Below are 25,271 nucleotides of genomic sequence, written 5' to 3' on the forward strand. Positions count from 1 at the left end.
CGGGACAGGGTGGGTGGGGACTTGAGCGACAGCCGGATCTAGCCAACCACGACGTTACATCCGCCTGCCTCTGGGCCAATCGGAACGCGCGGAGTGCTTCGGGGGAAGAGTGGCGGGGGCGGGGCTTACCGCGCCGAGCCCGGAACAGAGAGCAGCACTTGACGCGGTCAGCGGTGTCCTGCGGTTCTCGCCGTCGGTGAGCCTTTTCATTTGCGGGTTATGGTCGGGGAGGACGATCGGTCCGTGCGGCCGGCCGGCCGGCGTGAGAGCCGACAGGGGGACGGAGGCCGGGCGGTTTAGGCGTCTCCTCTGAAGGGGCGCCTGTGGGGACTTGCGGGAGAGGGAGGCCGTGTGCGGGAGCCGGGCGGGTGTTGTGTTGCTGGAGCCGCCGCCGGAGTGCGGGAGAGTGGCTGGGGGGGGCCGGGAGCACCAGGGCCGGTTTGGACGGCGATCTAAGGGCAGGAGTTTGCCCGTCTGCTGCAGAAGCACAGCCGCCCGGGACTGATCAGTCACGCCGCCCAGCGCTGTCTGCAGCTGAGGACGGGGAGATCGCGGGGTACCGCAGGGTGGTCTTTCTAGGTTCTGGGGGTGGGCAGAAATCGTCGGTACGTTTGGGGGGTCGAGGGTCGTGGAGAACAGACGGGAGAGATCACCCCTTCACTGTCTCTCACTGCACCCCTGTTCTCTCCTCTCTGCACCCCCATACCCCTCTCCTCTCCCTGCAGTCACCCTGAACCCCCATACCCGGTCAGTACCGGTCCAGTGGAGGTGGTCCCTCTGGTCAGTCCCGGTCCAGTGGAGGTGTGAGGTGGTCCCTCTGGTCAGGAGGTGTGAGGTGGTCCCTCTGGTCAGTCCCGGTCCAGTGGAGGTGCGAGGTGGTCCCTCTGGTCAGGAGGTGTGAAGTGGTCCCTCTGGTCAGTCCCGGTCCAGTGGAGGTGTGAGGTGGTCCCTCTGGTCAGTCCCGGTCCAGTGGAGGTGTGAGGTGGTCCCTCTGGTCAGGAGGTGTGAGGTGGACCCTCTGGTCAGTCCCGGTCCAGTGGAGGTGTGAGGTGGTCCCTCTGGTCAGGAGGTGTGAGGTGGTCCCTCTGGTCAGTCCCAGTCCAGTGGAGGTGTGAGGTGGTCCCTCTGGTCAGGAGGTGTGAGGTGGTCCCTCTGGTCAGTCCCGGTCCAGTGGAGGTGTGAGGTGGTCCCTCTGGTCAGGAGGTGTGAGGTGGACCCTCTGGTCAGTCCCGGTCCAGTGGAGGTGTGAGGTGGTCCCTCTGGTCAGGAGGTGTGAGGTGGACCCTCTGGTCAGTCCCGGTCCAGTGGAGGTGGTCCGGCGGCGGTGTGCTCAGCAGGGGGAGTAACGGGACGGGAATGTTTCTCTCCTGCAGGTCTGTGAGCCTCTGGAGACGGCTGGACAGCGAGAGCAGGGCGGCGACCTCTGACCTCTGACCTCTGCAGTGCTGTCCCAGGGCGTCCGCCAGCCACACTGAAGGCAAGGGGCATCATGGGAGAACCGTCACCCTGCCTGCTCCACTGAGAGAGAGGCATCATGGGACAACACTGAAACTGCACCAATTGGAGAAAGGCATCATGGGACAACACTGAAACTGCACCAGTTGCACAGGGGGATTATGGGAGAACACTGAAACTGCACCAGTTGCACAGAAGGATTATGGGAGAACACTGAAACTGCACCAGTTGCACAGAAGGATTATGGGAGAACTCTGAAGCTGCAGCACTTATTCAGAGTCCCTGTGGCTCCTGGTTTGAGTGAAGAGAAGAGAGACGCTGCCGAACCTCTGAGCTACGTGGAGTGACAGTGCTCTCAGGGCAACAGACAGGGGGTGCCGCAGCTCAGGGCCACAGACAGGGGGCGCCGCAGCTCAGGGCCACAGACAGGGGCGCCGCAGTGAGCCACAGCCACAGACAGGGGGCGCCACAGCTCAGGGCCACAGACAGGTGCGCCGCAGTGAGCCACAGCCACAGACAGGGGGCGCCGCAGGCATGGAGTTCCCGCAGCACAGCCGGCAGCTCCTGCGCAGCCTGCGCGAGCAGCGGCAGCAGGGCTTCCTGTGCGACTGCACGGTGCAGGTGGGCTCCTGCCGCTTCCTGGCGCACCGCGCGGTGCTGGCCGCCTGCAGCCCCTTCTTCCACATGTTCTACGCCGAGCAGCCGCTGGGCAAGCGCGAGGCCGCCAGCGTGGGCATCAATGGCGAGATCGTCACGCCCGCTGCCTTCGGGCTGCTGCTGGACTTCATGTACGAGGGCACCCTGCGGCTGGCCGCCCACCCGCCGCCCGAGGACGTGCTGGCCGCCGCCTCGTACCTGCACATGAACGACATCGTGCGCGTCTGCAAGCGCCGCCTGCAGGGCCGCGGCCTGGCCGAGGCCGACAGCACGCGGGCCGAGGACGGGGCGCCCCCGCCCCCGACGTCCTTCCCGTACCCCGACGCCGACCCCGAGACGAAGCCTGAAGCCCCCCGGTCCCCTCCGGCCCCCCAGGTCCTGCCCCCGGCCCCCGACGCCCCGCCACTCCAGCTCGGGGGCTCCAGCTCGGACGTGGCGGACACCACGCAGCCCGGGATGGACCCCGAGTCCGGTTCCGGTTCCGGGACCCAGGCCCGGCCGGGGAGTCAGGGCGAGTCGGCGCTGGGCAGCCCCTGCAGCTCCACGGAGCTTTTCCCCGCACCCCACCAGCTGCCCCCCCACTTCGGCCTGCCCCCGTACCCCTCCCCCGGCGCGGAGGAGCCCGTCCTGGCCCAGCCCAGCGGCCCGGCGCCCCCGCCCCAGCATGCCCAGCGCTGCCCCGGCCCGGCCGACGCCCACAGCCAGCAGGCCCCGCCCGGGCCCGAGCTCTCGCCCTCCCCGCAGCGGCACAGTCCCGGCCTCCGGCCAGCAGGGGGCGACGGCAGGGAGCGGGCAGGGGGGGAGGAGGAAGAGGAGGGGCGGGGGGCCGCCGGGCTGGAGGCCGACCCCGCCAAGGTGAAGGTGGAGGCCATCGTCATCTCGGACGAGGAGCTGGAGGAGATGGAGGGGATCTTCCAGAGGAGGGGCCGCGCAGAGGCGGAGGAGGAGGAGTACGTGGAGGGGCTGGGGGCGGGGGAGGAGGAGGAAGAGGTCCTGGCCATGCACATGGGTAACCCCCCCTTCCTGCCCTCCCACCACCTCCTGCATGCCCACCTGCCCCACGCCCACGCCCACGCCCACGCCGAGGCCCTGGCCTTCCACCCGGCGCTCGTCTCCCCTCCCTCCCCGACCTCGGGGCCCGGGGCCCCCGGCGGCCCCCCGTCCTTCCCCGGCCTGCTGGCGCCCTCTTCCTCCTCCTCCTCCTCCTCCACCTCCCACCTGGCGCCCCTCCACGCGCCGCCGGACCAGATCTACTTCCACGACTTCCAGGACCCCCTGGGCCCCTACGTGGAGGACGTGCCCACCTGCGCCACCTGCGGCAAGACCTTCTCCTGCGCCTACACGCTGCGGCGCCACGCCATCGTGCACACGCGCGAGCGGCCCTACGAGTGCCGCTACTGCTACCGCAGCTACACGCAGTCCGGCGACCTGTACCGCCACATCCGCAAGGCGCACAACCAGGACCTGCCACTCAAGCGCAGCCGGACGGACTCCGAGCCCCCCTCGCTGGGCTAGGGGGCGGGGCCGCCCCCCTGGAGCTCCGCCCTCTCCTGGGACTCTACCTAGGTGTCTTTTTCTGATTGGTCGGTTTTGTTACCGTGAACCTCGTGGGGTGCTGTTGTGTAGCAGGAGGGTAGAAGTTAGCTCCGCGTCAGGAAGAGGAGAGGAGGGACGGACGGCTCTTTTAAAGAAGTGTTCGATCGCGGCGCGGCTGTGCCTGAGAGCCCAGCGGGGAGAGAGGGAGACCGCCGCCCGTCGCCCAGCGTGAAGCTGTGGAGCTCACTGGACCGAGCCCCAGCAGCAGGGGGTCATGTTTTTAATAAGCCACTGGCTCGTCTGTCCAGAGCCTCGCCGGGCTCGACGTTCGCCGCCGGCGCCCTGGAGCGCACGCGTGCGTGAGCAGGTGTTTGCTCAGTGTGTTTGCGAGGTCAGATGTGACCACTGTGCAGTGAAATCAGTGAGCTCTGTGCAGCGCTGCAGGCAGCTGTGCAGTGAAATCAGTGAGCTCTGTGCAGCGCTGCAGGCAGCTCTGCAGTGAAATCAGTGAGCTCTGTGCAGCGCTGCAGGCAGCTGTGCAGTGAAATCAGTGAGCTCTGTGCAGTGCTGCAGGCAGCTGTGCAGTGAAATCAGTGAGCTCTGTGCAGCGCTGCAGGCAGCTGTGCAGTGAAATCAGTGAGCTCTGTCCAGCGCTGCAGGCAGCTGTGCAGTGAAATCAGTGAGCTCTGTCCAGCGCTGCAGGCAGCTGTGCAGTGAAATCAGTGAGCTCTGTCCAGCGCTGCAGGCAGCTGTGCAGTGAAATCAGTGAGCTCTGTGCAGCGCTGCAGGCAGCTGTGCAGTGAAATCAGTGAGCTCTGTGCAGCGCTGCAGGCAGCTGTGCAGTGAAATCAGTGAGCTCTGTCCAGCGCTGCAGGCAGCTGTGCAGTGAAATCAGTGAGCTCTGTGCAGCGCTGCAGGCAGCTGTGCAGTGAAATCAGTGAGCTCTGTGCAGCGCTGCAGGCAGCTGTGCAGTGAAATCAGTGAGCTCTGTGCAGCGCTGCAGGCAGCTGTGCAGTGAAATCAGTGAGCTCTGTGCAGCGCTGCAGGCAGCTCTGCAGTGAAATCAGTGAGCTCTGTGCAGCGCTGCAGGCAGCTCTGCAGTGAAATCAGTGAGCTCTGTGCAGCGCTGCAGGCAGCTCTGCAGTGAAATCAGTGAGCTCTGTGCAGCGCTGCAGGCAGCTGTGCAGTGAAATCAGTGAGCTCTGTGCAGCGCTGCAGGCAGCTGTGCAGTGAAATCAGTGAGCTCTGTGCAGTGGTTCGACGGCTGATTAATTGATCAAGCTTCTCGGTATCAGAACAATCAGATCAGAGGAGCCTGATCCTTATCTGCGTCACCCAGGTTGGGGAGAGACCTAACTGCTCCCACCTGGTGGTGGGGGGAGGAATCGCAGCACCGCAGTACTGAGGGAGCTGGTGTTTTTAGCAGAGAGCTGTGTCCGCCATGTCTGTTTTTAATTGTTAAATTGTTTAGCTGTTGAAATATATTTGAAATAAGCAGTGAAAAGCCTGAGGGGAAACAGGAGTGGAGAGTGGAGATCTGTTCTTACAGGTTAAACAGGAATCTGAATCTGTTGGGCTGTGGACTCCGGGCCCTGCAGAACTGGCCCGATCTCGCAAGGAATCTGGGAAAGCTGCATTGGGAATCCGTGGAGCTGCGGAGGACCTCGGTCCCTGGAGAGCCGGCCCGGTTCTGCAGGGTTTGTGTGAATTATACCTGGGACTAGAGCTGCCGGCTTCAGCCACAACTTTTCATGAGCGAGTTTAACTCTCAGGCTGCAGCTCTGCAGGGCCCCGGGTTCGAGGGGTAAAGGGAATGTGGAGCTCCTTCAGGGGGGTGCTTGTACAGTTCTGTATCATAGCTGTTTATATTGGTTTTCTATGTCACCTCTCGTTCCCAGAAACGACAGATTAAAAAAAGCGAGATGGAGAGAGAGAATTTGCACGCGCCTGATTTTCACAGGGCTGCTGGTGGGGCTCCTCTCCTGAGCCCCGAGCCCCACAGCTGGGCCAGCCTGGCGTCTTAACCCAGCGGCTCCTGGAGAGAAACAGCCTGCTGGGGTCTCGGACGATAACGGGCTTGATTGGGTAATTGGCTGCAGAGGTTGATGACAGAGGCCAGAAGACGCCCCTGTCTCAACCCGAACCCGAATTTCATATCTCCTGCGCAAATTCTTCTCTTGGACCATCTGGGTCTGCCCCTGTCCTGACCCGTATCAGTCCATCAGAGTCGCTGGTATCCACCAGTCCGATCTCTTCCGTGTTTCCCCGGAGCTCCCGAGAGAACAAGCAAGTACTGGTACCACTCCTACAGGCAGTCAGGCTCCCAGTACGCAGCAGTCTGATCCGCTCCAGGTGTGACAGTGCTGTCAGTCAGACTCCCAGTGCGCAGCAGTCTGATCCGCTCCAGGTGTGATAGTGCTGTCAGTCAGACTCCCAGTGCGCAGCAGTCTGATCCGCTCCAGGTGTGACAGTGCTGTCAGTCAGACTCCCAGTGCGCAGCAGTCTGATCCGCTCCAGGTGTGACAGTGCTGTCAGACTCCCAGTGCGCAGCAGCCTGATCCGCTCCAGGTGTGACAGTGCGCAGCAGTCTGATCCGCTCCAGGTGTGACAGTGCTGTCAGTCAGACTCCCAGTGCGCAGCAGCCTGATCCGCTCCAGGTGTGACAGTGCTGTCAGTCAGACTCCCAGTGCGCAGCAGTCTGATCCGCTCCAGGTGTGACAGTGCTGTCAGACCGAGCTCAGAGCAGGGCTCACTGTATGGTCGACACGGGTGTGTGAAAAATCAGCTTTATTCAGGTTTGCTACACAAGAACGTCACACAGGTTGCAGTTTTACCAACAAAAATAACTTTTAAAGACGTACAGTGCAGGGAGAGAGGAGCTGCCAAATTTACTTCGTGCTCTACATCGCTAGCCTCAGCAGACCATTCCAGTAGTACACAGATTCCGGTTTCAGCTCTTAAACCCCAGTTAGAGTGACGGTTCATTAAAGCCAGGGTTCAATCTAGCGAGAGCTCGGCCGGAGGGGTTCTGGCGCCACAGTGCGCTCCGGTGGACCCGCAGTTCCTCAAGCCGCCACAGGGGGGCAGAATCACCGCGGGGCGCAGTCAGCACAGACCAGCGTCTCCTCATGGCCTTCGTAACTGTGGGGGGGACAGCAGCAAGACAAAATAAGGGTGGGTTTACCACTGAGGGTCCCTCTGTGTTCTCCTCTCCCTCACTGTGCCTCCTGTCCTGTTGTGTGTTTAAGACTGAGGGATTCTCTGTGAGCTCCTCTTTCTCGCTGTGTCTCCTGTCCCATTGTGGATTTATGACTGAGAGACTCTGTGTCTCCTGTCCGGTTGTGTGGGTTTACTTCTGAGGGTCTCTCTGTGTTCTCCTCTCTCTCACTGTGTCTCCTGTCCTGTGTGTTTGTTACTGAGGGATTCTCTGTGAGCTCCTCTCTCTCACTGTGTCTCCTGTCCCGTTGTGTTTATGCCTGAGGGACTCTCTGTGAGCTCCTCTCTCTCACTGTGTCTCCTGTCCCGTTGTGTTTATGCCTGAGGGACTCTCTGTGAGCTCCTCTCTCTCACTGTGTCTCCTGTCCTGCTGTGTGTGTTGATGCCCGAGGGAGACAGGGGGTCAGGCTCCCCAGCACTGACCTGGGCACGCAGCAGGTGAAGCAGTAGACCCACTGGCACAGGGAGCAGCGCCGCTGGCACTGCCCACACACTGGCCTCTCGCAGCGGGCACAGCTGGCATCGGAGAGCTGGGTCCGCAGACACAGGGCACACCGGGGGGCCGTGCTGTCTGGGGGGGCACAGGACAGAGGGCGTCAGTAGGAGATGATCCGCCCCCCTCCGGCCCAAGACGAGGTGACACCACGGCTTTCTCTCGCTCTGACCTGGGGGCCCTGCTGACGGAGGGGGGGTCCTCAGCAGCTCCCCTCGGGGTCCCAGGCGCAGCTGACCCCTGACTGACCCCTGGAAGGGGGGCGGGAGAGGGGTGGGGGGTGCTGGGCTGGGTGTGGTCAGGGAGCGGGCCCCCGAAAACAGCAGGGCCCTGGTCCGCTCTGAGACGAGAGAGAGACAGGAGAGACAGAGACGGAGAGGAGAGAGGAGAGAGTACTGGTCACTCCGGACAGTCAGACAGGTGTGCCGGGGGGTGGGCTCGCTCAGCGCAGGCGCACACTCACCGAACACAGCGCTCCTGCCCGCCTCCCCGCACGCCACCCGCTCCGTCACCCGCGTCTTCCGCTGCGGGGGGGCGCTCTCGGACCAGGGGCAGCTGCGCTTCGGCATGGCCGGCGGGCCGCCCGGGACCAGGCTGCGGGGGTCGGGGACACGGGAAGCGCCGGAGTCGTTTCGAGAGGCCGAGGGGTCACAACGCTCACAGCGTCTCGGCGGGCGGGCGGGCCGGGGTTCGGTGTCGGTCACGAGTCCGGGAGCCACTCTGGTCTCACACGCACACGGCCGGTTCGGGGTTCAGAGCTCAAGCGCATCGAGGGGCTTGTCACCCCGTTCTCTTCCGCCGGGGCAGCAGAATAACGGGGTAACCCCCCTTCACACACGCGCGGATAGCTGGACAACCAGGTGCAACATGCTCAGCAGAAACGGACCAGGCTGAAATCTTATGGCATCGCGTCGCCGGACCTCTCCGACCGCGCTGACGGCTCCAGCCGGAGGACCAGCCCGTCTCCAGCAGCCCAGGAGCGCAGCGGGGACTCGTCTCAGGCGAAGTTTGAGCACCGGCCAGACTCATCTCGGACACTGCGGGGGGGAGTGGGTTTCGCTGGAGGACCCGCATGTGGGGTCTAACTATATACCAAAACAACGACAGCAAGTCGGATACATTCTAGAGGGCTATGGCAGCACGACAGATCATTTAATCATATCCACTGGATGTCCAGACGTTTGGGAAACAGACTCGGAATCAGAATCCCCCCCCCCCCTCTTTAGTTGTAGAGTGGAATGGAGCCGCCCACCAACGCCCACCCATGTCACGTGAGATCATGATCACATGATCAGGGTGTCCGAGGCGGTGTAGCGAGCGATGGCGGATTCTGATGCGGGGCTGTCTCGGAGGTCGGCAGGCCGGCGCGGTTCGGGGCTCCTGACCCAGGCCCCCGTCGGCCTGCCCGAGGTGCAGGTCCTCTGCGACACCCTGTCCCGTCTGAGCGGAGTGACCCGGACCGTGACGGCGAACATCCGGAACATTAACGAGAGTCTGGACAGGTGAGTGAGCGAGCACGGTATCTGCGCGCCTTAGAGCTTGAACGGAGGAAAAAAAAAACTTCCGTGACTGTGCTCTGATTGGCTGGCTCTGGCGCCACTCTGCTCTGATTGGCTGTCAGGAACGGATCCTGACCGTTACCCGAGCGATGATTGGCGGAACTCTGCTCTTGTCCCCTCCCACAGCAAATCAAGCTCGCTGCTGTTTCTATCAAACCCAGAGACTTCCCACAGGCCTACACAGTGACAGATAAGAGCAATTGCATTTAATTCCTTAGTAATGTTTACATTTACCAGTGGTTTTGTTATTGATACCTTAATTGGTAAAACCTGGAGCGGATCAGACTGCTGCGCACTGGGAGTCTGACTGACAGCACTGTCACACCTGGAACGGATCAGACTGCTGCGCACTGGGAGTCTGACAGCACTGTCACACCTGGAGCGGATCAGACTGCTGCGCACTGGGAGTCTGACTGACAGCACTGTCACACCTGGAGCGGATCAGACTGCTGCGCACTGGGAGTCTGACAGCACTGTCACACCTGGAGCGGATCAGACTGCTGCGCACTGGGAGTCTGACAGCACTGTCACACCTGGAGCGGATCAGACTGCTGCGCACTGGGAGTCTGACAGCACTGTCACACCTGGAGCGGATCAGACTGCTGCGCACTGGGAGTCTGACAGCACTGTCACACCTGGAACGGATCAGACTGCTGCGCACTGGGAGTCTGACAGCACTGTCACACCTGGAGCGGATCAGACTGCTGCGCACTGGGAGTCTGACTGACAGCACTGTCACACCTGGAGCGGATCAGACTGCTGCGCACTGGGAGTCTGACAGCACTGTCACACCTGGAGTGGATCAGACTGCTGCGCACTGGGAGTCTGACAGCACTGTCACACCTGGAGCGGATCAGACTGCTGCGCACTGGGAGTCTGACTGACAGCACTGTCACACCTGGAGCGGATCAGACTGCTGCGCACTGGGAGTCTGACAGCACTGTCACACCTGGAGTGGATCAGACTGCTGCGCACTGGGAGTCTGACTGACAGCACTGTCACACCTGGAGCGGATCAGACTGCTGCGCACTGGGAGTCTGACTGACAGCACTGTCACACCTGGAGCGGATCAGACTGCTGCGCACTGGGAGTCTGACAGCACTGTCACACCTGGAGCGGATCAGACTGCTGCGCACTGGGAGTCTGGTTGGTGCAGTAAAGTCTGACCAGGCTGTGACCTGCAGTCAGGAAGGGTTGTTCACTGTCCTTCTCTTTTGTTTTTCAGGGTTTTGCAGGACAAGGCTGATGTTGATGAGCTGGAGGAGATCCTGGTGAGTTCAGCAGGGAAGCAGAGAGAGAGCTCTCAGGTGTGGTGTTGTAGTCAGGCAGGTACCGGAGACTCACTCTTCAGAGCTGTCACTCTGTCTCAATGCTGCATCCCTGACATTGCCTTGAGCCTGCAAGAACCGTATTTCTGTCCTCCCTAATTCACCGTCACTCACAGAGCGGATCAGACTGGTCTTGGATCGTGGACAGAGCCCAGATTCACCAGTCTCCTCCCTGTCTCTCCCCGCAGAAGCGGCTGGCCGAGGGGTAGTGAGGGGGGCCAAGGAAGAGGGGGAGGAAGGTGACACCCGGCGAGACTCCAGCAGCTTGTGGGGGAGACCGCAGAGGAATCACAGGAGCAGAACGCCCTCTGCTGGTGATGCCGAGCAGGTGCACACCTGCCCTGACCAGCTCTCCTGTCTCCCAGGACACAGGAGACAAACTGCAGATAAAGCGTGCAGAGACTTTAGACATAATCGCTCCTGCTCATTCGGGGTTCTGCGGGACGGGGTGACCCCTGACCCAGTGACATCAGACAGTCCCCAGACCAGAGAGGTTTTCCGGCACATCTGGCCCAGGATGGAAGTCAGTAGCTCATTGATCCCAGGATCTCTACCGAGCGTTTCCTGACAAGCTTCGGCAGTGCGGCTGGTTCCACACTCCCACCACCCTCTGCGTAAAGAAGGGTCTTCTGTCAGAGGGGGGTGGGGGAGATCAGGACGATCTTCTCGCTGTGACCTGACCTGACCCCCTGTGTTGTCTGGTTCTCGATTTATCAGATTGGTTTGGGGTTCTTTCTGAAGGTGTGTGTGAGGGCTCGGAGTTCGGGATTGGAGGTCTGTCGTTCTTTAATAAAATAAACCTATCTGCTGTCCCATGAGTCTTTGCGAACCTGTTTCCTGTCAGAGTGACCAGCTCTACTGTGGCCCCAGCCAACATCTGCCTGTACTCTGTGAGTCTAGAACAGGTCTGTCCAGTCCTGGAGGGTCAGTGAGTCTAGAACAGAGCTGTCCAGTCCAGTCCTGGAGGGTCAGTGTGTCTAGAACAGAGCTGTCCAGTCCAGTCCTGGAGGGTCAGTGTGTCTAGAACAGGGCTGTCCAGTCCAGTCCTGGAGGGTCAGTGTGTGTAGAACAGGGCTGTCCAGTCCTGGAGGGTCAGTGTGTCCAGAACAGGGCTGTCCAGTCCTGGGGGTCAGTGGTCAGCAGGTCTCTAAAGCAGCAGCAGGACCTGAAGTCCAAGAGGAGACCGTTAGCCTGGACCAGAGAAGGCAGCTGAGTGACAGCCTGCAGACACAGGTGTTAACTGGGGGGGAGCCCCCCAGAGGCAGGGGTGTGTAACTGCCAGCGGTTTGCGGTGCTCCTGCCTGGGTCACAGGTGGCCTGGGAAGAGAAGAGCTCGACACCTGAGACACCAGGGCGCCTCTCCAGGCTGTTTCTGAGGGCAGGGACACGACAGCTGTGCGGACCTGATCTTCAATGACCTCCATTCATCTTTGTTTTGTAAAATCCATTAGCTTTACTTACCCCTGACGACGTTATATGCATTATTGTGTGAATTGTATATATGTTTATTGATGCAATATACCTGAAGTGAAATGGTCTGGGAAGAGATCCATGTTTGAACACCTGAAAAGAGACACAAGGGGATATCTCCACACTATTTCTAAATGTAAGAACATGCAAGCTTATTTTTGTTTACCTTCTTGAATCTATTTTGTACAGTATTACTGTATGTAGCCCTGACGATATTATTGATGCTATGCGCACTTGTATGTGTTGTATGTTGCTGCGATTAAAAAAAAACCCCACCGACGACCCGTTTCCGGTTCCTGCCGCGAATTTCTGCGCTTTTCCTTCCGGGTCAGGGGGCGGGGCGGCAGAACACAGACAGCATGGCGGCGGACGGAGTGGTGACCAATGGCCGGGAGCAGGCCTCCCTGAACGGCGAGCCGGACGCCAAGCGGGCCCGCGTCCCCGCCGAGCCCCGGAACCAAGTGACGGTGGTGCTCGGCGCGCAGTGGGGCGACGAGGGGAAGGGGAAGGTGGTCGATCTCCTGGCCATGGACGCCGACATCGTGTGCCGGTGTCAGGTAGCGTCGTGCGGCGGGCCGGGGGGGACGGGTAGCGCTGCCAGCCAGCTGGCGCCCCCAGGAGGGATCTTATGGGGGGCTTCAGCCTGACAGCGTCCCGCAGAGCCGGAGCCGGTGTCGGTAGCAGTTAGTGGCTCCGGAGGCCTGCGGGTTCGAGTCCCCTGGGGGTACAGCCAAAGGGGGCTCGGGTCGCCCAGGCAACGGCGCCGCTGGGGGGAGTTTGAAAATAAAGTTTTAAACCCTTTGATTTAAAAGTCCATACGTGCAGAGTCAACCCACAAAGGCGTCTGAACGAGCCACATTGTTAGAAATGAACTCGTTTTGGAAGGAGGTATTTCCTGTACGTGTGCACGTGAAATAATCCCTCCCGCTGAACCAGTGAAAACGCCACACGGGTGCCCAGATGTCTGACCATGTGTCAGTGTTTTTGCTGAAGTCAGGAGTGGAGTCTCTTGTGTAACCGCGCTTGGCTCTGCAGAGCGGGTCGTAAGTGTCCGGCAGTGTCCCGGCCTGTCCGCTAGGGGGCTCGGCCCGTGTGAGAGAGCGGTGTGTCAGGGGGGACTCCGGGGTGAGAGAGCGCCCCACTCATGCGCGTGTCTGCCACAGGGAGGCAACAACGCCGGGCACACTGTGGTCGTGGACGGCGTGGAGTACGACTTCCACCTGCTGCCCAGTGGGGTGCTCAACAGGAACGCCATCTCCTTCATCGGTGGGTCTCGGCACGAGCTCTCTCCCTGAAGCACGCTGTGTCTCAGTCTTCCTCTCCTCTCTCCCTGATGGACACTGCGTCTCTCAGTCTTCCTCTCTCTCCCTGAAGCACACTGCGTCTCTCAGTCTCTCTCTCTCTCCCTGAAACCCCTTAAGACTGCTGATTCTCCTCTGTGTCTGACTGTCTCCAGAGAACAGTGTGGTCACTCACCTGTCCTCTCCAGATAACAGTGTGGTCACTCACCTGTCCTCTCCAGATAACAGTGTGGTCACTCACCTGTCCTCTCCAGATAACAGTGCGGTCACTCACCTGTCCTCTCCCCTCCCTCTCCAGATAACAGTGTGGTCACTCACCTGTCCTTTCCCCTCTCTCTCCAGATAACAGTGTGGTCACTCACCTGTCCTCTCCCCTCTCTCTCCAGGTAACAGAGTGGACACTCACCTGTTCTCTCCCCTCTCTCCCCAGGTAACGGAGTGGACACTCACCTGTCCTCTCCCCAGGTAACGGAGTGGACACTCACCTGTTCTCTCCCCGCTCTCCCCAGGTAACGGAGTGGACACTCATCTGTCCTCTCCCCAGGTAACGGAGTGGACACTCACCTGTCCCCTCCCCTCTCTCTCCAGGTAACAGAGTGGACACTCACCTGTTCTCTCCCCTCTCTCCCCAGGTAACGGAGTGGACACTCACCTGTTCTCTCCCCTCTCTCTCCAGGTAACGGAGTGGACACTCACCTGTTCTCTCCCCTCTCTCCCCAGGTAACGGAGTGGACACTCACCTGTTCTCTCCCCTCTCTCCCCAGGTAACGGAGTGGACACTCACCTGTTCTCTCCCCTCTCTCTCCAGGTAACGGAGTGGTCATTCACCTGCCAGGCCTGTTTGAGGAGGCGGAGAAGAACCTGAAGAAGGGGAAAGGTGAGGCGGAGGGAATGCTGGGAAGGAGGAGGGGCCTGATTTCTGTGGTTTCGGGGGTTCCTCATCACAGCGCTGTCTGTTCCTCTGTCCCGGGCAGGACTGCAGGGCTGGGAGGAGAGACTGAAGATCTCGGACCGCGCGCACATCGGTGAGGCCCCGTCTGTGTCTGTGTTTCCTGGCCGGCAGCACGGCACGCTGTCTCTAACCCCCCTCTCGTGTCTCAGTGTTTGATTTTCACCAGGCTGCGGACGGGATCCAGGAGCAGCAGAGGCAGCAGCAGGCCGGGAAAAAGTGAGTCTTATCGTTTGACTGTCCTGTCTGTCCACTCAGCCTCTGCACATCGTTCTGCCTGTGCCACACTCCCCGTCTGACCGCTGTCCTGTCTCCCTCTCTCCTGTCCCACTGGCCCCCTGCCTGACCGCTGTCCTGTCTCTCCCTCTCTCCTGTCCCACTGGCCCCCTGCCTGACCGCTGTCCCCTCGCTGTCTCAGTTTAGGGACGACGAAGAAGGGAATTGGTCCAGCGTACTCGTCCAAGGCGGCGCGCAGCGGCCTGCGAGTGTGTGACCTCATCTCTGACTTCAGCGCCTTCTCCTGCAAGTCAGTATCTCCTCCTGCTGTCCTAGTGGACTGGAGCCCCCGGTGTAACAGGACTGTCCTAGTGGACTGGAGCCCACGGTGTAACAGGACTGTCCTAGTGGACTGGAGCCCCCAGTGTAACGGGACTGTCCTAGTGGACTGGAGCCCCCAGTGTAACGGGACTGTCCTAGTGGACTGGAGCCCCCAGTGTAACGGGACTGTCCTAGTGGACTGGAGCCCCCAGTGTAACGGGACTGTCCTAGTGGACTGGAGCCCCCAGTGTAACGGGACTGTCCTAGTGGACTGGAGCCCCCAGTGTAACGGGACTGTCCTGCTGGACTGGAGCCCCCAGTGTAACGGGACTGTCCTGCTGGACTGGAGCCCCCAGTGTAACGGGACTGTCCTACTGGACTGGCGCCCCCGGTGTAACAGGACTGTCCTACTGGACTGGCGCCCCCGGTGTAACAGGACTGTCCTACTGGACCGGTGCCGCCAGTGTAACAGGACTGTCCTACTGGACCGGTGCCGCCAGTGTAACAGGACTGTCCTACTGGACTGGAGCCCCCAGTGTAACAGACTGTCCTACTGGACCGGTGCCGCCAGTGTAACAGACTGTCCTACTGGACTGGAGCCCCCAGTGTAACAGGACTGTCCTACTGGACTGGGACCGGCGCCCCCAGTGTTGGGACGTCTGGTTAACTGCGCTGCTGTTGCCAGGTTCCGAGCGCTGGCGGGACAGTTCCAGGAGATGTACCCAACCCTCAGTCTGGACGTGGAATCGGAGCTGGAGCAGCTGAAGGTCAGTTCTGGTCCGACCGGTGCTCTAGGCCCGGGAGCCAGTGGGATCTGTCCCGGAGCAGAGCAGACCTGTGAGCTGGTTGTCACCCGTCTCTGCTGCTGTCTCTCGGGCAGGGCTATGCGGAGAGGCTGCGCCCCCTGGTGACGGACGGGGTGTACTTCATGCACACGGCGCTGCAGGGGCCGCCCAAGAAGATCCTGGTGGAGGGCGCCAACGCGGCCCTGCTGGACATCGACTTCGGTGAGGAGGGCAGGGGGTCCGGGGCGCGGGGGGCGCGGCGCGCGTGTCTGGGCGGTCTCACTCACCCCCCTCTCTCCCCCCCCTCGCAGGCACCTACCCCTTCGTGACGTCCTCCAACTGCACGGTGGGCGGCGTGTGCACCGGGCTGGGCGTGCCCCCGCGTCACATGGGCCGCGTGTACGGCGTGGTGAAGGCCTACACCACCCGCGTGGGCGTGGGCGCCTTCCCCACCGAGCAGGACAACGTACGTCTGTGTGCGTGTGCGTGTGCGCGTGTGTGCAAGCACGCAAAAGCACAGGGCAGCGCAGTAGAGCCCAGTGAGATCAGGGTAAAAGCACAGTCCAGCGCAGTAGAGCCCAGTGAGATCAGGGTAAAAACACAGTACAGCGCAGTAGAGCCCAGTGAGATCAGGGTAAAAGCACAGTCCAGCGCAGTAGAGCCCAGTGAGATCAGGGTAAAAGCACCGTCCAGCGCAGTAGAGCCCAGTAAGATCAGGGTAAAAGCACAGTCCAGCGCAGTAGAGCCCAGTGAGATCAGGGTAAAAGCACAGTACAGCGCAGTAGAGCCCAGTGAGATCAGGGTAAAAGCGCAGTAGAGCCCAGTGAGATCAGGGTAAAAGCACAGGACAGCGCAGTAGAGCCCAGTGAGATCAGGGTAAAAGCACAGTCCAGCGCAGTAGAGCCCAGTGAGATCAGGGTAAAAGCACAGTACAGCGCAGTACAGCCCAGTGAGATCAGGGTAAAAGCACAGTACAGCACAGTAGAGCCCAGTGAGATCAGGGTAAAAGCACAGTAGAGCCCAGTGAGATCAGGGTAAAAGCACAGTACAGCACAGTAGAGCCCAGTAAGATCAGGGTAAAAGCACCGTCCAGCGCAGTAGAGCCCAGTAAGATCAGGGTAAAAGCACAGTCCAGCGCAGTAAAGCCCAGTGAGATCAGGGTAAAAGCACAGGGCAGCGCAGTAGAGCCCAGTGAGATCAGGGTAAAAGCACAGTCCAGCGCAGTAGAGCCCAGTGAGATCAGGGTAAAAGCACAGTCCAGCGCAGTAGAGCCCAGTGAGATCAGGGTAAAAGCACAGTCCAGCGCAGTAGAGCCCAGTGAGATCAGGGTAAAAGCGCAGTCCAGCGCAGTAGAGCCCAGTGAGATCAGGGTAAAAGCACAGTACAGCGCAGTAGAGCCCAGTGAGATCAGGGTAAAAGCACAGTCCAGCACAGTAGAGCCCAGTGAGATCAGGGTAAAAGCACAGTCCAGCGCAGTAGAGCCCAGTGAGATCAGGGTAAAAGCACAGTACAGCGCAGTAGAGCCCAGTGAGATCAGGGTAAAAGCACAGTACAGCGCAGTAGAGCCCAGTGAGATCAGGGTAAAAGCACAGTCCAGCACAGTAGAGCCCAGTGAGATCAGGGTAAAAGCACAGTCCAGCGCAGTAAAGCCCAGTGAGAGGGCGTCTCTGTGGATCTATCTCAGTGTGTGCGATTTGGCTGCCTCACAGCTCTGGGGTCCCGGGTTCGAATCCTCTTGTGTGACTGTTGTGATGAGTGTGTGTGCGCTCATGGCTGTGCGGTCCGGTTCTGACCCGGCTGCCTGTGGTTCTGCTGTTGCAGGAGATCGGCGCCCTCCTGCAGGCGCGGGGCCGGGAGTTCGGCGTGACGACGGGCCGGCCGCGCCGCTGTGGCTGGCTGGACCTGGTTCTGGTGCAGTACGCTCACATGATCAACGGTTTCACTGCGTAAGAGTCTCTATCTGTGCGTGTGTGTGCGCGAGAGACAGTCTCTGGGCGTGTGCTTGTGTGTCTCTCTTGCTGGCCCGAGTCCAGCCTGTCCTCTGAGTCCTGTGTCTCTGCCTCTCCCTCCCTGCAGCCTCGCTCTGACCAAGCTGGACATCCTGGACACGCTGAAGGAGATCAAAGTGGGCGTGGCCTACACAGTCAACGGGCAGAGGATTCCCAGCTTCCCTGGTGAGTGCCCCCTGCCGTTTCCTGTCAGAGTGACCAGCTCTACTGCTGTAGGAGCTCTGCTCTCTCTCTCTCCTGTGTCCAGTCTGTGTGTAGGAGCTCTGCTCTCTCTCTCTCTCTCTCCTGTGTCCAGTCTGTGTGTAGGAGCTCTGCTCTCTCTCTCTCTCTCTCCTGTGTCCAGTCTGTGTGTAGGAGCTCTGCTCTCTCTCTCTCTACTGTGTCCAATCTGTGTGTAGGAGCTCTGCTCTCTCTCTCCTGTGTCCAGTCTGTGTGTAGGAGCTCTGCTCTCTCTCCTGTGTCCTGTGCCCAGTCTGTGTGTAGGAGCTCTGCTCTCTCTCTCTCTCCTGTGTCCAGTCTGAGTGTAGGAGCTCTGCTCTCTCTCTCTCTCTCTCTCTCTCCTGTGCCCAGTCTGAGTGTAGGAGCTCTGCTCTCTCTCTCTCTCTCCTGTGCCCAGTCTGTGTGTAGGAGCTCTACTCTCTCTCCTGTGTCCTGTGCCCAGTCTGTGTGTAGGAGCTCTGCTCTCTCTCTCCTGTGTCCAGTCTGTGTGTAGGAGCTCTGCTCTCTCTCTCCTGTGTCCAGTCTGTGTGTAGGAGCTCTGCTCTCTCTCTCCTCTCTCCTGTGTCCAGTCTGTGTGTAGGAGCTCTGCTCTCTCTCCTGTGTCCTGTGCCCAGTCTGTGTGTAGGAGCTCTGCTCTCTATCCTCTCTCCTGTGTCCAGTCTGTGTATGTGAACCCTTCTCTCTCTCTCTCTCTCTCTCTCTCTCTCTCTCTCTCTCCAGCTAACCTGGACACTCTGAGCCAGGTGTCAGTGCAGTACGAGACTCTGCCAGGCTGGGAGTGCAGCACAGAGGGTGTGCGCAGTTTTGGGGACCTACCCCCCCAAGCGCAGGCGTACGTCCGCTTTGTGGAGAACTACCTGCAGGTGCCAGGCAAGTCTGACCCCCCGTCTCTGTCTCTTTTTCTGTCTCTCTGTGTCTGTATCTGTGACTGTCCCCCTGTGTCTCTGTCCCTGTGTGTGTGTGTATCTCTGACTGTCCCTCTGTGTGTGTCTCTCTGTATCTCTGACTGTCCCCCTGTGTCTCTCTCTGTCCCACAGTGAAATGGATTGGTGTTGGAAAGTCCCGGGAGAGCATGATCAAGCTGTTCTAAAGTGGACTTCAAGGGAAAAGAATTCCAGGCTTCCGGAAATCGAAATTGGGAAGCCTTGGTAGTACAGGGATCAATCAAGGATTGACCATTCCCTATCCCAAACCTGTGTGTGAGTGTGCGTGTGAGTGTGCGTATGAGTGTGAGTGTCTGTTGCTTCACTGTTGTTCCTCTATCAGCTTCACTGAATCGCACTGGTCTGTTGACGTATAGTGACGTCACATGGTTTTATTCCCTGTCCTCGCGTTCCTCTGACCTCCTGCTCTCCCAGGGCCGAGCAGTAACGCTCCTACACTGGTACCCCAAACAATCCCCTCACACCCCCAGGAAGTGTGTCCCGGCTGGAGCCCCTCACTCCGAGCATAGCTGCCCCTCGAGACTGGCTTGTCACCGAGGTCGGAGTGAGTGAGTTCTCATAGGACCGTGGTGTGGCCGTCAGCCGAGCTGCGCGGGGAGCAGGAGGTCGCGCTGACGTGTGGGCCAGGCGCTCAGTAGCCGGTTCATGTGACTGGCAGCGGGTGTGGCCGTGTCACGTGGGTGTGGCCGTCACGTTTCTGGGTGTGGTCATGTTGTGTGGGCGTGGCTATGTCTGGGTGTGCTGCTAACAGGGGGCGTGGTCATGCCAGATGGGTGTGGCTCTCGTGTCTTCTGAATGTTGCTCACGGTGGGGGGGAGTGTCATGTGATGTGGGCGTGGCTGTAACGTTCCTGGGTGTGGTCCCGATCATGTTTCATGGGCATTGGAGCTCCACGGCTCTGTTTCCTTCACTCCTGTCACTGTGTCAATAAAGACCAAAAGATTTTTAGTTTTTTTTTTTAAAACCACCACAAAGCGCGTTGATGTGTTTTCTTCACCTCCTGGCCAAGATGACTCCGTGCGGAGCAGCGCCCCCTGCAGGTCGGCGGTGCTGTCAGCCAGGGGCGGCCGCAGCTGTGAGGCTGTGGGCCAGAAATCAGACAGGGAGCTGGGCGAGTGGCAACAGGGGTGTTTATTGTGGACTGGTAACAGCCCCCTCTCTGGGGTACACACACGGACCCCACCCGGCCTGGGGAGAGCTTCCCCCCTCCTGCCCTCCTCTCGGCTTCTTCTGTCCTGCTCCCCGGCCCTCTCTCTCCTGTCTCTCTTCTCTCTCCTCTCTTCCCGACTCTCTCCTGTCTCTCCTCCCTTCTCTCTCTCCTGTGTCTCTTCTCTCTCCCGTCTCTCTCTGTTCTCCTCTCTCCTCCTTCCACTCTCCTCTCCTCCCTTCTCTCTCCTCTCTCTCCTCTCCCGTGTCCCTCCTCTCTCCTCCCTCCTTGGTCTCTCCTCCCTTCTCTCTCCCCTGTCTCTCTCCTCTCCTGTGTCCCTCCTCTCTCCTGTCTCCTTGGTCTCTCCTCCCTTCTCTCTCCCCTGTCTCTCTCCTCTCCTGTGTCCCTCCTCTCTCCTCCCTCCTTGGTCTCTCCTCCCTTCTCTCTCCTTCTCTCTCTCTCTCTCTCTCCTGTCCCCACGCGAGTGCCCTCTCAGACAGGCCGGGCAGACCTGCTGTCCTGCAGCCCCGCGCTGCTGTACTCGCTGCCTCAGTTCGAGCCCTGGCTTCACGTTCTGGCAGGATCATACAGGAGCACAGCAAGGCTCTTGGCAACGTTCCGCAGAGATTAAAGACGTCCAGAAATCACCATCCAGCCGGGGCTGCAGGTGCACACAGACGTGCAGCGGCGGCCGGGAGCGGGAGGCGGGATCCGATCGGTACGGCCTACGGAACGTGGGGGGAGTGGGTCGGACTGTCCCTTCCCAACCGGCCCTTCAACGTCCTGGTTACAGGAAAAGGGGACGAGTTCTCTGTGTGGGGGGGGCGTCTTTGCAGGGAACTGCATGTTCACCACACCCCAGCGCCCCAAACTGGGGAGGTCCCACTTTCGGAATTTGAATTTCTACAGAATTTGTACTCGTCAGTGATATTTGGATTTAGGGCATGACTATCCCTCTGTGGGGGGGGGCATTGGGGGCTCCCCACGGATGCCCCTGTGGCAGGCCTGTTGCCCTGATTCCTACCCCCCTACCCCCACCGGCTGCCGGCTGGAGGGCTTGTCCCCGACGTGCCGAGGCCGCCTGAATCGAGCCCCTGGCCGAAGGGCTCAGCCCCCTCCCCGGGGGCCAAGTCAGTCAGGAGCGCCCCTGCCTCCCTCCCTGGGCCGCGCGTGTGTGTCCTGGCCGTAACGTGAGCGCGCACGTGTGTCCTCCCCCCCCCAAACCCCACCTCACCCCCCCTCCCCCGCCGCCTCCGATCACAGCAGGGCGCAGAAGAACTTCTTCTCCCGGAAGGGGTTCTCGGAGGTGGGCACGGGGGTGATCAGGGGGTCCTCACAGGCGTGGGCGTCGCAGTAGGCCATGAGGTCAGCCGCCGCCTTCGAGACCTGCGCGGAGCGGAGAGAGAGGCACATCCTGCTGACCGCACGCTTGACCACGCTTGACCGCGCAGCTCTGACCAGCCTCTCACACTGGCTTTGTCAATACCCACTCACGGGGGTGTCCAGGGGGGTCAGTGCTGGGGGTCACACTGCACTGGGGTGTCCAGTGGGGTCAGCGCTGGGGGTCTCACTGCACTGGGGTGTCCAGGGGGGTCAGCGCTGGGGGTCACACTGCACTGGGATGTCCAGTGGGGTCAGTGCTGGGGGTCACACTGCACTGGGGTGGCCAGGGAGGTCAGTCCTGGAGGTTACACTGCACTGGGGTGTCCAGTGGGGTCAGCGCTGGGGGTCACACTGCATTGGGGTTTCCAGTTGGGTCAGTCCTGGGGGTCGCACTGCACTGGGGTGTCCAGTTGGGTCAGCGCTGGGGGTCACACTGCACTGGGGTGTCCAGGGGAGTCAGCGCTGGGGGTCACACTGCACTGGGGTGTCCAGGGGGGTCAGTCCTGGAGGTCACACTGCACTGGGGTGGCCAGTGGGGTCAGCGCTGGGGGTCACACTGCACTGGGGTGTCCAGTTGGGTCAGTCCTGGGGGTCGCACTGCACTGGGGTGTCCAGTTGGGTCGGCGCTGGGGGTCGCACTGCACTGGGGTGTCCAGTTGGGTCGGCGCTGGGGGTCACACTGCACTGGGGTGTCCAGTGGGGTCAGCGCTGGGGGTCACACTGCCCTGGGGTGTCCAGGGGGTCAGTGGTTTGAGATACAGGCAGGTACGGCTCTGTGCTGCTCTGCACTGACCTTGATCCGGCACATGCTGGCCTCGATCTTCAGCTGCTCCACCAGCTTGCGGGCCTGACCGATACTCATGGTGCTGTTGAGGGGGGTGTCTCCCTTCATCCTGAGGTGGGAGGGGGGAGAGAAGACACGTTTGTACTGCAGATGCCCGTACACGTGGTAATCATCTGCTCGTCCGCAGATTACATGTGTAATTCATCTGTCATGCCAGCAAGGCTCTCGGAATTTCAATTGGACTCGGTGCATGCCTGACCAGCACTCCCATAGCTCCTTGCCGGAGAGGAGGAGAGAGGGAGTTACGGAGATGTGCCTCTGATAATCTCCCTCCTTCTCTCTCCTGTTTCTGCAATCTCCTGTCTCCAGGGACCTCTCTTCCAATAATGGCTCTGTGTTCCCAGCTGCTAAATGCCTCCTGACCCAGAAAAGCTCACCGCAGAGCTGCAGGCAGAGGCAGGAGTCTGAGAGGGAGAGTCGGAGAGGCTGGGGGAGAGTTGAGTGCCTCCCGTCTGGCTCCCGGGAGAGACACAGGTCAGGAGGCCCTTGTTTACACAAAGGGTGGTGGGAGTCTGGAACAAGCTGCCCAGCTATGTTGCCTAAGCTAATACCCTGACCTCATTCAGGACATGGCTGGATGAGATGTTTTTGACCTGAGAAAATTAGCAGCTGAACTGCTGAACAGTCTGGATAGAGCTCTTTCTCATGTTGCTGACATTTACTGACAGTGAGGAACATCAGAGCAGAGTGCAGAGAAACACTGCTGTCCACACACCTGTCTCTATACATAAACCTGCATACACACACCTATACACATACACCTGTATACACACGCACACTTGTCTACAGTACATAAATCTGTCTCTACACATGCACACCTGTCTATATACAGTACACACATCTGTCTATACACATACACACCTGTATATATACACACACCTGTCTAAGTACATAAACCTGCATACACGCACCTGTACACACACACACACACACACACACACACACCTGTCTATACACATACACCTGTATACACACGCACACCCATCTATATACATACACCTGTATATATACACACACACCTGTCTACATCTGTATACACACGCCAGTCTATACACATAGACACTTGTATACATATACACACCTGTATACACACACTGCTCTCTGGAGTGCAGGGAACTTTATCACAGACAATGACACATACACACTGTACACACATCTGTATATATACACACCTGTATATACGCACATGAATGTTTACAGAAGCTATGGTGCAAACACCTTTTTACACATACACACACCTGTATACAGACATACATCTGTTTATAGACACACTGAACACACAAACACACACACACTTGTGCATGGGCACTGAACACTGACACTGCCGCAGAGCGGAGCAGACGGGCGCCAGCTCCGCTGTCTAGGCTCTCTCTGAGCAAGGTGATCCCCAGACAGAAACACAGGGGGGCACAGAGCCTGACAGACAGGCAGGTGATGGACGGACAGATAATGGACAGACAGGCAGGCAGGTGATGGACGGACAGATAATGGACAGACAGGCAGGTGATTACAGACAGATGACAGACCGACAGGCAGGTGATGACAGACAGATGACAGACAGACAGGGAGGTGATGACAGACAGATGACAGACAGACAGGCAGGTGATGGACGGACAGATAAAGGACAGACAGGCAGGTGATGGACAGGCAGATGACAGACAGGCGACGGGCAGATCTGACCAGACCTGTGTCCAGGGGCTCGGGTGCGATGGCTTGTACAGGCCTGGCTTTGTCCTTCTCCTCTCCGCCTGTCTCTCTGGCTGTCTTCCTCTGCGCCGGGGGACCTGCCCTTGTCTTCCTCTCCTCTCTCCTCTCTCCTCTCTCCTGGACGCTCCTTCTCGCTCCCTGTCTCTGTCCTCGGCTCCGGGAGGGGGGGGCGTTCGGATCCCTAGAGCTGGACCACGCCCTGCCTCCGGTCAGGATGTTCCCGTCTGGATCACTGGAGCTCCGCACAGCGCAGAGCAAACCTTCCCCACTGCACTGCCCTCCCCCCGCTGCTGTCAGTGGTATCTGCCGGACTGGGGGGGGGGTGTGCCATAGCAATCTGCAGCCTGGGCCGTACCATTGGCCAGCCAGCTGGAGGGGGGGAGGGGGGGGTGGGAGAACTGCAGCTCTGACTGGAATAACCGGATTACTGGGGAGCACAGGGAAACAGGAGGATAGCAGGATGGGTTCGGAAAGGAGAGCTGGGAGGGAAGAAATGGAACAGGAAAGAGGAGGGTGGAGGGGACAGGAGAAGAATTCCTGGTCACAAACGTTCAGCTCGTTTGGTAATTAGAAACTAATTGATCTGAGGATCTCATGCAGCCGTGTGGTGAGAGGAGCTGGGGTGTCGGGTACAACCACATGGCCGGGCAGCATGTTCCACTCTCCCGCCGTTCTTTGAGTAAAGATGCGCCTCCTGCACTCAGAGAGGGGGTACAGAGAGTGTTGGGGGGTGAACACTGACCTGGAAGGGGGAGAGGGTCTCACTGTGTGTGTGTGTGGGGGGGGTTCTCTTTCTCTTTGTGTGTCACGGAGAACGGAGCCTTGCTGCCTCACTGTTGCCTGGCAACTCCCACCCCTGCCTCCAATCGCCGGTCGGATACCGTTGCCACGGAAACTGCTGCAGTCTCTCTCTCTCTGCCTCCTTGTCTTTCACAGCAGACAGATGTCTCCGTGTCCCTGGAGCAGGGCTGCCCCCGAGGGAGGAAGAGGAGAGGGACAGGCTCAGGAAGGAAGGCAGACGACAGGGCGATGGAGGGATGGAGGAAGAGTGGAGAGGAGAGAGTCATGGTGATTATTATTATTATTTTTGAGCCCTGTCCCTGTGTAATAAACCCAATGCAGAACTCAGTGGCTCTTTTGCCCATGGTGTGAACGTCTGTGTCAGGCCCTGCAGAGCACACAGAGCCCGAGCTACCAGCGGTCCTGCGTGTGTCTGTGTCAGTGTGTGTGAGTGTGAGTGTGTGAGTGTGAGTGTGAGTGTGTCTGTGTGTCAGTGTGTGTGTGTGAGAGTGAGTGAGTGAGTGTCTGTGTGTCAGTGTGTGTGTGTGAGAGTGAGTGAGTGAGTGAGTGTCTGTGTCAGTGTGTGTGTGTGAGAGTGAGTGAGTGTGTCTGTGTGTCAGTGTGTGTGTGTGAGAGTGAGTGAGTGTCTGTGTCAGTGTCAGTGTCAGTGTGTGTGTGTGTGTGTGTGTGTGTGAGAGAGTGGGTGTGTCTCTGTGTCAGTGTGTGTGAGTGGACTCTCAGACAAACACCACTGACCCTCAGAGTTTCAGAAGATCAGCTTTGCAGCGTGTATGGCTGAAACACTCATTCTCCTGAGAATTAGCGCTCATTCATTCTCAAACAGATGCGGCTGAGTATGAATAATTCAGGAGGTATTCTGAAGGTCTGTGCTGACTTGGGGCCTGGAGTCTGAGTCTGTCTCATTCCTGTCCAGCCCTCAGTACAGATCTGC

General features: G+C 59.6%; 4 protein-coding genes and 1 long non-coding RNA gene across 6 annotated transcripts; 3 read left to right on the forward strand and 2 right to left on the reverse strand.

Annotated features, from left to right (window-relative positions):
* Positions 1-146: 146 nt before the first annotated feature.
* Positions 147-3,740, forward strand: zbtb3 (zinc finger and BTB domain containing 3). Its single transcript, XM_088908960.1, has 2 exons — positions 147-196; positions 1,374-3,740. The coding sequence occupies exon 2, from the start codon at positions 1,990-1,992 to the stop codon at positions 3,625-3,627; it is 1,638 nt and encodes a 545-aa protein (XP_088765086.1). The 5' UTR covers positions 147-196; positions 1,374-1,989; the 3' UTR covers positions 3,628-3,740.
* A 2,680-nt stretch (positions 3,741-6,420) lies between these two features.
* LOC148810719 (apoptosis regulatory protein Siva-like) lies at positions 6,421-8,344 on the reverse strand. 2 transcript variants are annotated; one of them, XM_088908979.1, is made up of 4 exons: positions 7,821-8,344; positions 7,530-7,697; positions 7,288-7,435; positions 6,421-6,789 (listed from the first exon to the last, which is right to left on the reverse strand). In XM_088908979.1, exons 1-4 carry the CDS (start codon positions 7,924-7,926, stop codon positions 6,738-6,740), a joined length of 474 nt encoding a protein of 157 aa, XP_088765105.1. In that variant the 5' UTR covers positions 7,927-8,344; the 3' UTR covers positions 6,421-6,737. The 2 variants fall into 2 exon arrangements, with proteins under 2 accessions (XP_088765105.1, XP_088765106.1); XM_088908980.1 differs by having other exon boundaries at positions 7,288-7,697; positions 7,821-8,092.
* Positions 8,345-8,665: 321 nt separating this feature from the next.
* Positions 8,666-11,052, forward strand: LOC148810720 (uncharacterized). The gene is made up of 3 exons (XR_016086601.1): positions 8,666-8,859; positions 10,142-10,187; positions 10,433-11,052. It is a non-coding gene; the product is annotated as an uncharacterized LOC148810720 (long non-coding RNA).
* A 981-nt stretch (positions 11,053-12,033) lies between these two features.
* Positions 12,034-19,432, forward strand: adss2l (adenylosuccinate synthase 2, like). Its single transcript, XM_088908963.1, has 13 exons — positions 12,034-12,271; positions 12,878-12,980; positions 13,824-13,892; positions 13,990-14,040; positions 14,117-14,183; positions 14,383-14,490; positions 15,187-15,268; positions 15,382-15,508; positions 15,598-15,752; positions 17,108-17,232; positions 17,363-17,460; positions 18,235-18,384; positions 18,552-19,432. The coding sequence occupies exons 1-13, from the start codon at positions 12,074-12,076 to the stop codon at positions 18,602-18,604; spliced, it is 1,386 nt and encodes a 461-aa protein (XP_088765089.1). The 5' UTR covers positions 12,034-12,073; the 3' UTR covers positions 18,605-19,432.
* Positions 19,433-19,571: 139 nt separating this feature from the next.
* Positions 19,572-23,844, reverse strand: gng3 (guanine nucleotide binding protein (G protein), gamma 3). The gene is made up of 3 exons (XM_088908983.1): positions 23,518-23,844; positions 21,782-21,881; positions 19,572-20,991 (listed from the first exon to the last, which is right to left on the reverse strand). Exons 2-3 carry the CDS (start codon positions 21,878-21,880, stop codon positions 20,863-20,865), a joined length of 228 nt encoding a protein of 75 aa, XP_088765109.1. The 5' UTR covers position 21,881; positions 23,518-23,844; the 3' UTR covers positions 19,572-20,862.
* Between the last annotated feature and the right edge of the window lie 1,427 nt (positions 23,845-25,271).

The sequence above is a fragment of the Atractosteus spatula genome (assembly GCF_055471065.1).
Source record: "Atractosteus spatula isolate fAtrSpa1 chromosome 24 unlocalized genomic scaffold, fAtrSpa1.hap1 SUPER_24_unloc_1, whole genome shotgun sequence".
NCBI classification, from domain to species: Eukaryota; Metazoa; Chordata; class Actinopteri; order Semionotiformes; family Lepisosteidae; genus Atractosteus; species Atractosteus spatula.

What these genes read in the sequence shown, in the direction of transcription:
- zbtb3 (XM_088908960.1), top strand. Translation starts at nt 1,990, where the DNA reads ATGGAGTTCCCGCAGCACAGCCGGCAGCTCCTGCGCAGCCTGCGCGAG.
- LOC148810719 (XM_088908980.1), bottom strand. Translation starts at nt 7,926, where the DNA reads ATGCCGAAGCGCAGCTGCCCCTGGTCCGAGAGCGCCCCCCCGCAGCGG. An exon ending in GGGCAGGAGCGCTGTGTTCG is followed by an intron (nt 7,698 to 7,820) that starts GTGAGTGTGCGC and finishes CTCTCGTCTCAG; the next exon opens with AGCGGACCAGGGCCCTGCTG.
- adss2l (XM_088908963.1), top strand. Translation starts at nt 12,074, where the DNA reads ATGGCGGCGGACGGAGTGGTGACCAATGGCCGGGAGCAGGCCTCCCTG. An exon ending in CCTGCTGGACATCGACTTCG is followed by an intron (nt 15,509 to 15,597) that starts GTGAGGAGGGCA and finishes CCCCCCTCGCAG; the next exon opens with GCACCTACCCCTTCGTGACG. An exon ending in ATGATCAACGGTTTCACTGC is followed by an intron (nt 17,233 to 17,362) that starts GTAAGAGTCTCT and finishes CCCTCCCTGCAG; the next exon opens with CCTCGCTCTGACCAAGCTGG.
- gng3 (XM_088908983.1), bottom strand. Translation starts at nt 21,880, where the DNA reads ATGAAGGGAGACACCCCCCTCAACAGCACCATGAGTATCGGTCAGGCC. An exon ending in CCAGCATGTGCCGGATCAAG is followed by an intron (nt 20,992 to 21,781) that starts GTCAGTGCAGAG and finishes CGCTCCGCGCAG; the next exon opens with GTCTCGAAGGCGGCGGCTGA.